This window comes from Drosophila hydei, unplaced genomic scaffold (assembly GCF_003285905.1).
Source record: "Drosophila hydei strain 15085-1641.00,03,60 unplaced genomic scaffold, DhydRS2 tig00000063-arrow-pilon, whole genome shotgun sequence".
NCBI classification, from domain to species: Eukaryota; Metazoa; Arthropoda; class Insecta; order Diptera; family Drosophilidae; genus Drosophila; species Drosophila hydei.
The window spans coordinates 5800703-5814499 of record NW_022045657.1 but is presented as its reverse complement, the minus strand read 5'-3'; the positions used below and the strand labels follow the sequence as shown (position 1 = coordinate 5814499).

The 13797-nt window shown below is 41.5% G+C and overlaps 1 protein-coding gene across 1 annotated transcript; it reads left to right on the top strand.

Moving 5' to 3' along the window:
- Positions 1–5441: 5441 nt before the first annotated feature.
- LOC111601456 (cadherin-99C) lies at positions 5442–13464 on the top strand. Its single transcript, XM_030222871.1, has 10 exons — positions 5442–5628; positions 6179–6357; positions 6658–6780; positions 7819–7998; positions 8057–8122; positions 8577–11501; positions 11558–12094; positions 12150–12268; positions 12338–13072; positions 13131–13464. The coding sequence occupies exons 1-10, from the start codon at positions 5460–5462 to the stop codon at positions 13270–13272; spliced, it is 5175 nt and encodes a 1724-aa protein (XP_030078731.1). The 5' UTR covers positions 5442–5459; the 3' UTR covers positions 13273–13464.
- Positions 13465–13797: the final 333 nt, after the last annotated feature.

Sequence of the window (13797 nt, the reverse complement as noted above, 5' to 3'; positions counted from 1 at the left end):
AACTTAACGATTAACATAATGTTAACATGCATTTAACGATTAAGACTGCAACATAATGTTAATTGAAGTGTCACAGAGAAGTGTATAGCATAGGTGCATTCATGCTAATCAAACGATGTTGCGATAAGGTAATTTAGACAAATGTTTTAATCGTCACATTAATGGCTTGGCATATTTTAGAGAAAATGCGTTGCATTAGCATCGACACCTGCTCATCGGCGTGGCCGATCCGGTTATTGCCTTAACTTCGTTAGGCCATTAAAAAATAAGCATGGCTTCATCGTCGGCTGAAGACAGGCAAGCTTATAAAAGGTAACTAAGTACATAAATGGCTTCAGCAGTTGGCGCTAACTAATCATAAGAACTCTTATTTCTAAGTTTGTTGAAAGCTGAGCTTATAATATTTGAATCTATAAATTTTGTCTCGCTTATAAGACTGAATTATGTAAATGTATGCATACATATATGTATATGCATATGTATATGTATGTGCATGTGTACATGTATATGAATATATAAATGCAAATATGTATATGTGTGCGTGTGTAGTTATTTTGTTAAACATTTTTTTGTCATTTCATACATTTAGTTGTCAAGCTTGACTAGACGTGCAAATATTTGATACCATTTGCAGTATATATATACCTAAATATATGCATACCTGTATATATGTGCACATACATACAGCTATACAGGTGTTTAATGACAATCATGTGACTGTGATTTATGCAAATGTTGCAGCATAACTGCAATAGCCAAATACTTGGCCATTTGAAGAAAAATGTGGCAAAGTATTAAATAGACTGGCAGCAAAAAAAAAAAAAGAGAAAAAACAACAGAAAACGGACTCGCAACTTGCAACTCGCTAAGCAACGCATAATGCAAGTAACCTGCCTTTCTGCAACTTCATTCATTTAATGCGGCAAAAAGTAGGAGCCCCAGTGCTTAGCTTAACTTTGCTCGCCAGCACTGCGAAGCAATAAAAGAAAAGAAATAGCAGCAGCAACAACAACAAGAGCAACAAAACACGCTAACCAATAAAACAATTGAGAAGCTGTAAAAACCACAACAAAGAAGAAGAGTTCCAAAAACAGGTTTTTAACACAACATAACTGAAACAAGTTGGAGCTGTTTATTGAATGTTAACTTAACAGGCGACTGTTAACGAGCTGTTAACCGTTTAGAGTTCGCGTTTCATTGGCTTGCCATATGCTGCACCTGCAGATCGCGATCGAATAAATACAAATATGTCAACACTCCACGGCATTTGAATAGGGCTAATGTTTAGAGTAATGGCTAAAAGTACTGAATGGAAAAGGTAACCTCAGCACTGTTTTGTTATCGTAACTTAGCCGAGAAAATATATATATATATATATATATATATTATGGACAGCATAGAACGCTAATAGAATTATTATTATTATCAGCTATTTCTCACACACACACACACACATGCCTCTACACATATTTGTGTGTACATACTTATTTGTACATAATCCTTTTACTTGTAGCACTAGCTAAACAACTAGCCACAAAACCGGTTTACCACAAGCAAACCAGATTTCTTAACCGTTTCGAACAGAGCGCCCACTTGTTGCCGTGTTGCTGCCATGGTCGCCAAAGTCAGTTCCACGCCAGCTACCTGTGATTTCAGGTGTTATAATTGTCGTGCGCGCTTGGCACAAACTATTTAATACGAATACTTCGCGCTAGTCCCAACCGCTACAAATATGTCTGCACAAAACGAACTGTAAAAATCAAGTCTCTGCCAAACTGCCAAACGGCGACAGCTCTTGGGATTATTAATCAACGAAATTCCTTCTAACAATTGCGGTTTTCGCTGCAAATGAAGGCTTTCCACAATTTAAGCCTGTGAAATGATGCTCTCAATTTTGTGAAATAATTTATATTTGAAGAAGTTACAACAAGGTAGCGAATGGAGTTTTATATAATAATATTCTGTCAAGTTCCCAGCTCAATTGTGTGCGCTGATGAAAGATGCTCGAATGGCCGCTTCATTTGCACTTTCTTTTTCTTACATGTATACGAAAAGCAAACAAACCTGATAATGCAGGAAACGAAATACAAAATAATTCAAAAGTGAAATCTTTGTGAAATTAGCAAAAATCATTGGCCTGAGAGCTGAAAACTTCGCTGTTCTACGTAAATAATAATAGTGTCGATAATATATGCACTCCTCGAACAAGAAGTATTTGCTGTGCGTTTGGTGTCCGCTTGATTCATGGCAGTGCATTTCCGTCGGCTCTAATTGCAGGACGTCTTGGGTTACTTTGCTGACCCCAATTTCGCTTGGGAAAAGCAATATTATGTTGGGGTTGCCTATTGGGGTCATGTGTGGAGAGCGTTTGCAAATAAACTGTTGCTGCCGTACACTAAGACAGGGAGAGAGAGGGAGCGACAGAAGGAAAGAGAGGCAGCTAGAGACACCCCAGACGACGCGACGTGCAACAATCAACTTGCCACACTACTTTTACTCCCTGTTGTTGTTGTTGTCTTGTCTTGTGTTGCACGTTTTGTGGATTTTTGAGCAGGTTAAAATGATTTTTTTGGCCAACTCGTGTGGGTGTGTGTCTCTCCCTCTCTCTCGCACTGGGCCTGTGCTCGGCCATTGCCATGTTGGCAAAAGTGAAACCTTAATCTATGCAAATCCTGAAGACAAATCGGCGACCGGCGCACATCAAGATTTATGCGCAAATATATACCATTAATTTTAATGAGTATTAAAACATTTTAGCCTGCTCAAACAGGAAAGCAAGTCTCTATTGTTATTTGTTTTGGCCATGGTCTGTGGCTCATCCCAAATGCCGCAAGCAAAACCAAGTGAAAGTTATCCTTATCAAACCGGAATTGTGCCGGACCTGACTTAATATCTGTTCGATATTCAATATTCTGTGAAAACATAAACGAAAAAGATGAAGCCGAGTTGCTGAACTCTAAGATTTGAATAGTAGACATTAGGAATTAAATGAGCAAGAGCCAAATTCAAAACTTGTTTTTTCAGACCTGGCGAATATGAAAAACTTGCTGCTATAACATTCTTTGTTCTTCAATAAGCTCGAGCTCTTTTTGCATATTCACATTTTTAGCATTGGCAGCTCTTTGCTTGGAACAGCGGATCTAAGTATGCGGATTATGTATAGCTGCGAATGAGTGCTTTCGCACTAATGTGTGTCTGCTGCACGTACACATTTCGACATTTATATTTTTTGTGGTTCGATTGTGCTGACTGGGTCAGTTCGGCAAAAATGTGTCTGTTGAAATTGGTAAAACGACACCAAACGTAACGCTTCACGTGGTCAATCAAAAAAATTGATGTCTCCAACTGCCTCCGGTCTTGAGACACACATACTGTGGCTCACATCTAAGTTATAACCTTTGGCATACATTCCAATTTTTTTCCAGTTTGGCTGCCATTCAAAGTATGTTAAACAAAGCATAGGTTAATATATAAGTATATATGCAGACATTTAGATGAATAGATTGTGCTGATTAAATATGGTAAAAGTTTTGCAAGATATGGCAGACTAGGAAAAGCTTGAGCTTAATCAAATACACGTTGATTAAGTGGGCTGCTCTACTGTAAGTTGCCAAACTTTAGGGTGCCTTAGACATCATTAGTTCAAACAACGCTTTAGTGGGATCTGTGTAGGTAACTTGGTGTCTCCAGCTTTTCAGACGTGAGCCTATACTCAACTAGCTGAGCACTGATTTTTATCGATTTCATGGAAACAGAAAATAATTTCGACGACTTGCAATGAAGTTGATCTGCGCGTGCTATCTACGTGTTAAATTTGAAGATCTAGCTTTGGTTGTTTAGAAGATCAATGCGTTCTACAAATGGACTGAACTTTAGATCGACTGTACTGCTGATCGTCATTGTTGAGGATCAGGGATATAGTTTAAACTAAGTTTCACTTAACACCTTAGTGAATGTAGAGCAACAAGTTAGCTAAGGGCCAGTACGATTAGTATTGCAAAGGTTTTAACCTATGTCAAAGCTCAGTTATTAGTGAATGTGGAACGCTAAGAGCATTTGAAATATTAATAATAATTATTGCTGTGCTAATAATAGAAAATGAAGTTAGTTATTTGGCGGCGGGTCAGACACTTATGTTGCTTAAAATAGTAATATTTATCACACTTGAAATCGGTTTACAAAATAATACTTTAATTGCTTTGGGCCCTTTTGCCAACTGCTCACAAACGATGTGTGAAGTTTACCACGCAATATACCTAAGATTACGTTCATTTGTTGTTGTTGTTGCTGTTGCTGAAGTTCGTACACCGTCCTCGAATGGACAGAGTAGAAAATCTTATCTGCGCGTCCCAGAGGCCTTTATATGGACAGTTCTAAAGTGGGCAACAAGAAAAACGCGTAGACAGCTCCAAGATGGGCAAGTTAAATATTTATTGCATATTGATGTCATGCCATTTAAGGCTGTGCCAGCCACCTTTTTGCATATATAAATACATACTTACAGCTGCTTTTGAAGATATCCTTAAGCAGCAGTAGCCACAGCAGCAGCAGCAGCAGCCGCAGTAGCATCAACTTCAGCACAAAACTTGTATTTTTTATTTATATGTATTTATGCAGTCGACATTTTATTGGCGTGCCAAAACTGGATTTACCATTATACATCATTCCCATTATCCTGCACTCGATTTGCATTTGTTGTATTGTTCAAATCAATATCAATAGCTTGTTATTCTCATATCAGAAATCAAGAAACAAGTTTTCCAACAGTGTTAATGAGCCTGTGCAACGGCTTTTGCCACTTCAGTTGTACCTTATGCAGACTTTATGCTTTACTCTTCTTCTCACACACAGCCAAAACTGTGGCAATCAATCAAACAATCACTCAATCAAGCAGCAAAGCTCGAATCAATCGAGTTATATGAAATTTAATACTTTATATAATTAAATAAATATTTTTTTAATAAAAGACTTTATTAGTTTTTCTTTTTATTTATATTTAAATTTATTTATTTAATTAAAAATGTATATAGTCACTGAAATTCCACACAATTTGTAGTAATATATTTGCAAATATACAAAAAATGTATAAATGTTAAAAAATATATTTATTTTTGACATTTTAATTTTCTAAGCGTCACTTAGACTTCTACTTCGGTTCGACTTTTCATTAACGAGATAAATGAAATGAGCATTCTTCTGCTTCTTCAATGAGCCAATTTGGTTAATGGCTATCATCTTTGGCAATTACAACAGTCGAAGTGCTTAAAGCACGTTTATCAGATGTTTTTGGTCTCGTTTTAAAGCAGATCTTAAAGTAGAAATTGCGTTCAATTTAGCTTCGTTCTCGGCTGCTTTCCCAGTCGTTATATTTACTTCAGCACTATAAGTTATGATCAAAATTAACTGATATACATTTGCCTAAATAGACTTTCTACCTCTTCTGTTCGCTTGCAGCTAAAATGATTTCACACCGTGCGACAACGCCGTTGGGGCCATGTTTCTTGGGACTGCTTTTGCTGCTGTGCAGTTGCCAATATACAGTCGGGGTTTTGGGTAAATCGCAGATGTGCGAAGTGGAAACGGGCCAAACGAACATAATTCTGGATATAGAAGAGAGTCGAGGGAACTGTAAGTATCGAAGATATATTATATTCTATTCATATGTTAGCTAATCGCAGCAGCAGTAAATGTGAACTTCCGACTCATTAAGCCCAATTAGAAATGATAATAATAATATTTGAATAATTAAAGAACTCAATTGTAGATCTGCCACAATGATCTAGGTATTTTCAGACAATAGCTTCTGCTATATATACATATATCTCGAGTCAGCTTTAATAGATACAAATATTACTTAAGTTGGCAAGCAGGAAAATGGAAATCCAAGTCCGTAATTTCCGTTGTTCTGTGTGTCTGCCATTGTAGACATTTTCCAATAATTACATCTGGCTTTCTAGATACTTGCATAGAAATGATTGTCTCAACTTCTTTCATATAACTAAATGGCCCAGTCACAAAGACAAAGAGAAAGGCTGATGTCGACGCGTTTCTTGTCTTCCGAGGCGCTTGTCTTTAATAGCTTGTCTACCTGGGCCGTAAAAAAAGAAACATTCTAGGCATTAAACTTGGCTTTAATAGCCTAATTATTCATTGTAATTATAACTTGTAACTTACACAGTCACTGGACAAACTACGACGCCGGCAGAGCTGCCCATTTTTGGCGATCCCCACACGGAAATCGCGCTCGATCTAGTCTTTCCCAAGGGACACCCGACATTCCTACTGGAGGGGAAGAGTCTCAAGCTGATTCAGCCACTTGACCGCGACGAGGAGAATCTCAGTCACATCGTGTTTCAGGTGAGTTTGTGCACAGCTAACGCATTATCTTTCATTTACTATGTCGAGCTCTAGCAACTATGCGTTCCTAGAATTTAATTTGTTAGTAGAAAAATCTTCTGAGTGTTTTTTGAATAAGTTTTGTGTAATTATATTATTTTTGAAAGTGAATTGTTTTTGTAAAGAATTAATTTTTTTTTATATTTGTTTTGCCTTGAGATTTCTCAAGCAATAACATTCGATTTAATGTATTGAATTTTATTTTAAATTTTTCAAGTAAATTCGAAGGAAGTTTCACACTTTTCTGATTTCTTGTTTTAGGTCTCATGCACCATTCGCGAGTCGAATAAAAAGCGCAACATTCCGCTCATTGTTAGGGTATCCGATGTCAACGACAATGCACCACATTTTATGAACACACCCTATGAGATCACAGTACCAGAGGTAAGCCGAAGCTTTTGAGTAATTCAAGTATATAATAGAAATATTATCCCATTATACGATTGATATTTAGCGAGTAAACTGATTGGGAGTAAGCATTAAGTGCAAAGACTTAATTCAGATTCAAATTAATATGGCCAGCCATAAACGATATACGACATACGATATACGATATTCATACGATAGTAACATTTTGTTGCTGCAGAAAGCTTTGTCGTAGCCTCGTTGCCCAATGCGATGGGTATGCAAGCTTGAAGCATTCCTTGATATGTTGCACCTTGCCAAAAATCGTATACTACAAGCAACCAAACAGCAACAGCGACATCAACAGCAAGAGCAACTGCAACTGCAACTACAAATGCTTTTGCCATTTAATATATATGTACTAGGCAGGTAGAGCAGCCAATTGAAAAGTTCAATCCGATGACTAAGTAACTTCTCGCCAGCAAACAGCAGCGAGCAGCGAGCAGCCAGCAGCCAGCAGCCAGCAGCAGCTGGGCAGCTGGGCTGCAGGTAAGCAGTAACCCTGAAGAGGTAAGAGGCACAGGGACCACTTGTATGCGGCGGCGCGGCTAACATACAGACTTACATTACAAGCCTACATAGTGATAGTTAAATGTAAAAGGCTGTTCGCCTCTTGCCCGTTATATAACTGCACTTTTGGTGCATCTCAATGTGGCTGGGCACGTTTTGTCACCCAGCTTGTTTTTTCGTTGGCTCTTGCCGCCAATACTGTCCGGCCCATCCGGGCAGTCTGAACAGTTTAACAATAGCAATGCAGTCGCTACCTAATTTTCATGAACATGCCATTTTTGGTTTCCGGCGCATCGCATTTAGCATATTTGCACGGCACAAAACGGTAACAATCATTATCGTAACTTTTATTGTTTCTTCATCTATAAGTCAAAAGTATCAACATTGTGCGGCCTGATCTAAGGTTTCTTCTCTCTTGGTTGCCTAGCCCATAGCAAAGCAGTTGCTAAAAGTTGAATAATTCTCATAAATAAATGATGTATCGTTCTTCCCATTAACTTCCTGCAGAGCACTCCCTTGGGCACGACTGTATATCGGAATATACAGGCCCTCGACAAGGATGCTGGCGTGAATGGTCTAGTCGAGTATTTCATAGTTAAGGGCGATACGAACACGACTGGGGATGACAAGTTAACCAGCGCCGATGGCTATGGAACCTTTGCCATATCATTTCCCCACCAAGGACAGGTGAGTTACAAGCTCTGATTGTGGAAAGAAATTGGCCTTGACACGCCCTTCCCTTCAGGTGACAGTAGCCAAGACGCTGGATTACGAAAAGATACAGCGCTACTATTTGACCATTGTCGCATCGGTAAGTTCAATTTAGTGGCCTCAAACTGGTTATTTCAGCTAATTCCAGTTTCTTTGTTTATGTCAAGACTCGTTTTTGATATATAAACATTTAAAGTGCTAAAACACAATCATCTGAGTCATGGGAAGTGAATTAAAATCTTTTAGTTATTAACAAACCAAAATATTGGCCTCGTTTTTTAAGATTAACCTATTCCAAATTACATAGCTCAACAGGATTTTGTACCTTACTTTTCTGAAGGGTAGCTCGAACTGATTAATTTGCATAAACTGAAATTACTAAAATGAATTAATTGCACTTTGAAACTAAATGAAAGTCAACAAAATTCAAATTTTACCAACAAAAACTATTTGCTCTGGAATAGCTACATAACTAAGCCATATCATTCTAATGTTTCTCTCTTCATTTGCATGATCTATGACTATTCTTAATAAGTTTCCCTCTCTGACTCTAGGATCGTGCGCGAAGTATTGCAGAGCGCCTGTCCTCGACCACCACGCTGACTGTTAACATCGCCGACTCTGATGACATGGATCCGTCCTTTATCTATCGTGGATGCGTGCTATTGGATGGTGCTTGCATCAATCCCGAGTATACGGCGTCAGTGCCCGCTGGCTCGGTGCAGGGCGTGCTGAATGTTCTACCCGAACGTATACAGGCCGTGGATCTGGACACGATTAGTTCGCGAATACGCTATAGCTTCGCCAGTGGCATTCCCGGCAACTACGCAGACTACTTTGAGATTGACGAGGAAACCGGAGTCTTGAAGCAGATCAAAGCTGTTGACACATCGACAGCTAAACGATACGACATAATAGTGCGAGCCGAGGAGATCTCGCCGGCTCCTCGCCGCTTCACCACGGCTAAGCTGACAATTGCCGTAAAGCCCGTAGACGCGAATCCACCAGTTATATCGTCCTCTGACATAGTAGGATATGTTGACGAGAACTCCCCAGTTGGCACAAAGGTCGTGGATGCGAAAGGAGTGCCAATATCGTTGAGGACAACTGACGACGACTTGGGCGAAGATGATCCGAAGCCCGACTACATATACGAATTGACGACGCCATCATTCAATGTGACAAGCACTGGAGTGCTGATTGTTAATGAAGAGGGCCTTGACCGTGATCCACCTGCACCGGGGCGCTACAAGTTCCAGGTGGTGGCACGAGAGCCCCGCACTAATGCGGCCAGTGCGCCACTGAGCCTAACCGTACATCTGCGCGACGTTAACGACAACGCCCCAAAGTTGGCCATGGTTGCCCCCATTTCCATATCGGCTGGTGATCAGCACGAGCAGCGACTGGTGGCACAAATGATGGCCACGGACATCGACGAGGGCCCCAACGCAGTAGTCACCTACTCCATATACCATGTCTCCAATAATGGTCTGCAAAAGTTCCACATCAACGAGCAAACCGGCGAGATTCATACTCAGGGACGGCTGCTCGCCGGCGAGCAGTACAGCATTACGGTGCAGGCAACAGACATCGGAGGTCTTTCCTCCCAAGCAATTGTCGAGGTCACCGTAACGCCAGGTCCGAATACGAAGCCGCCGCGTTTCACGAACGTCCTATACGAAGTGCAGGTCAGTGAGGGTGCCGAAATCAACTCCACGGTTACAGTGGTGCATGCCGATGACCCCGAAAACGATCCCGTTGTCTATTCGATCATGTCTGGCAATGATCTTCGACAGTTTTCTGTCGGCCAACAAAGCGGAGTTATTATGGTGATACGCAAGCTGGACCGGGAGAGCCTGACACGCTATCAGCTAATTGTGAAGGCGGAAGACGATGGCGGGCTGTCCAGTAGTGCCACAGTTAACATTAAAGTCACCGACATCAATGACAAAAATCCCGAGTTTGATGAACTTACGCAGCCCTATGTCTTCCACGTGGACGAGGGCTTGGATGATGCGTTCGTTGGTATTGTGCATGCCACAGATGCCGATGAGGGCATCAATGCAGAGATAACGTACTCAATACCCACAGATATACCATTTAGTATCAACAACAAGTCGGGCGAGATACGCACCTCCGAGAAGCTGGACTTCGAGCGACTGAACGAATACAAGTTTGTGGTCACAGCCAAGGATGGTGCACCCGATGCACGGCTTGGCACAGCTAGTGTCACAGTTGTTGTTCACGATCTGCCCGACGAGGTGCCAAAGTTTAACGATGCCAGCATAAATGTGCGCATTCCCGAGAACATGGAAAACTTTCCGGTGGCCACAGTACTAGCGCACGATCCAGACTCCAGTCCGGAAATCACTTACGTGCTGCGAAAGGGCGACGCCGAGTTGTTCAAAGTCTCCCCCAAGACAGGAGAAGTCAGGACAACGAAGGGCTTGGACTATGAGAAGCAACAACAGCATCAACTGGTTATTGGGACCATTGAAAATGACGGCGAGGCACTCGGCGATACGGTGCAGATTGTAGTAGAGGTCGAGGATCGCAACGATGTGAGTCCTGTGTTCATATCAGTGCCTGGTCCAGTGACTGTGAACGATGACCAACCCATTGGCTCGGTCATAGCAACCATGCCAGCCATTGATGGCGACGGCACTCCGCCAGGCAATGTCATTCGTTACGAGCTAGTGGGGCGTGGCAAGGCGTTAAAATACTTCCAAGTTGATCCAGATACGGGCGCGGTTCGCATTCGCGATGAGCTGCGGAAGGAGGAGGATACGGAATATCAAGTGGACATTCGCGCCTATGATATGGGCGATCCACAGCTCAGCTCGGTGGCCATGCTGCCGGTGTATGTTCGCCATCTGCTAGTTGACTCCAACGAGGAGAACTTTATGGAAGCCAAGATGGACACTGACAAAGGCCTAGTCACAAGCTCGGAGACAGTTGGTCTGGCCTTTGGCGACGACAGCTACGTTATTAGTGTGCCCGAGTCGACATCCGTAAACAGCACGCTAAAGCTTGTCCAAATTGTTAACTCGAAGAAACCTTCCAAGGGTGCACCAAACTTTAAGTGCGAAATTGTGCGAGGAAATGAGCTGGGCATCTTTGAGCTGGGCGTCGAAGACTATGGCTGCCTGATAGTGCTTGCCAAGCCATTGGACTTCGAAACGAAAACATCTTACACACTCGAGCTGCAACTGACCTCCCAGAGGTATTTTGTCAGCCCACGGAAGGATCGCACGACTGTCAACATCATGGTCCAGGATGAAAACGACAATCCACCGGAGTTTATTTTCAACCGACTTCATGGCCAGAATGAAACATATTACGCTGTTGTCACAGCTGAAATGGACATTGACACAACCATATTGCAAGTCCGCGCCATCGACCGGGACTCGGGCAAATTTGGATTGTTGAGATACAAGCTTTATGATGAAGACGACTTTAGCATCGAGAATGATCAGTTGGTAAGTTGGCTACTATTTCCTTCAATGTGAAGATCTCAACTCTAGTACTATTGCAGCCATCTACGTACTTTAGACTGACTGAGGATACGGGCATTTTGCGTACAGCGAAGCCTTTCAGTGATGCCAAGTTCCCCATGATATTCTACGTGGAGGCCAGTGATAATGATGCCCAAGAGCAGGGATCGCATCACACCAGAGCTCGCATCGTCATTAATCAGTTAACAGATGCAAGCCGCTTGGCCTTGGCCTTCTCTGATGCGGCTCCCAATAAGATTCGCAATCATTATACAGAATTAGAGGAGCTGTTCGAGGAGCAAACGAAGGGATTAGTCAGTGGCATTGAACGAATCAGCAATCGCAAGTATACGACGACCAACGGCACGGTAATGGAGAATCCAGAGGCCACCGATGTTTGGTTTTACCTTATCGATCCCAAGTCGGAGAAGTTGCTTAGCCGTAACGATAGCATTATCCAAGAAACGCTGCTGGACTCAGCTGCGGCCACAGAACTTAACTTGGCTGCTTCGAGCTTGGCGCACGCCAACGCCGATGGCATTCACGCTCCGATTCAGATCAGAGAGCAAGTACACAAGGTAAGAGAACGATGTGGGAACTCAAGAAGCCATACTTAAACGTTGTTTATTACAGATCAAAGCGGCAATTGCCATCGATGATGAAGTCTTCTCATTCACACTGATAGCCATATCCATTATCATACTGATTCTGGGCACCATTGGCATAATATACATATGCATATCGTGGTCCAAGTAAGTACTTTTGAAATAACGTGGTATAAGCTGTAAGTTCTTCACTCAATGCCTGAAATCCTTTGCCAGATATAAGAACTTCAAGCAGCGCATTCGCCATTACTCGGCGCCCAGTCCAACGCGGTACGATCCGGTGATCGTCAACTCGCAGGCGACGAATTCGAGCGATGCAGTGGCCAACCTGAAGGAGTACGAGACCCAAATGCTGGCCATGGCTGTGCCACCGGATGGTGATGAGGACTTGCAACTAGACTTCAGTGCGAAGAACCATGCCTTCTCCCTGGATAATGTCAGCTACATAACGCACAAGCCGAACAGCGCCGGGGACATGCAGTCGAGCAACACGCACTTGGACTCGACCACGGGCACTATTTCAACAATCCGTCACAACAATCTCAATAACATGAACAACAACAACAATAATAATTTAACATTAAACAATCGACAGAATACATTTAATCGCACTCTAGAAATGAACTCCCGCAACAATGCGAATCCCCTGGCTCTTGCCGGGAATAGCAACCCAGCCACCCTGACATTGGGTCGAATTAAGCATCATAATAGCAATCAATACCAGAATGATGGCTATAAGTTCGACTCCTCGAGCAGGAATAATTTGGCCAATGCCAATGCCAATGCCCAAAATAATGGCTTCAGTACGATGGGTAGACGAGGCAACACCTTTGGCGGCATGGCCTCTTTGAATGGCGGCGAGTTCATGACCAACACGCTGGGCCGGAATAACCAGCAAAATAATCGCATTTATGCTGGCGAATTGCCCATTGCCAATCCGTTATTTCAAAGGTAGATTTATCCATACCTCAACTTATTGTAAGTTCACTTATGATTTCATTACTTTCAGATCTAACGGAGACGTCAGTCAAAATCATTTGAGCTTTACCAACGAGAATGTTAGTTTTGGTAAGCGGGACTACGGCCAAATGAGCTTCTCATACTTGAACGACCTGGATCGGTCCGAGGTGGAGACAACAACGGAGCTATGAGTAGTTAACTGACTGCAACTTAGTTTGAAATTGGGTGTATTTATTAATGTATATAAGTATGAACAAGTATGTCATTGACGTCGATGATAATTAGGTAGTTGTAAATTCAAAAATGTTTTAGACAATTTAACTGAATGAGCTGTTGCCATTATATTGAAAATGTTAGCCCAACAAAATGTAAATATAATTTAAATATTCAACATGAAACTGATAAAATTTAACTATTTTTGTACATAAGCAGTCAGCAACTGCAGTCATTAGTTTTTTTCATATAAATAATTCTAAGAAAGGGTCTATAAACATTTTAGATACAAAAATATATGTTAGCTAATATGAAAAGCATAAATAAATAAAAAAGAATAAAAATACATTTGTATTTATGCATTTAGAGAAAGCGAATAATTTTGTAATAAAACTATTTTATTTTTGTAACTTTAAAAAATTGTTATTCACCTTGACTAAAGGTTGTAAGCCTCTTTTTTTACCCGAAATTAAACCTATAATTATACTCAAGAAATCTGGAAA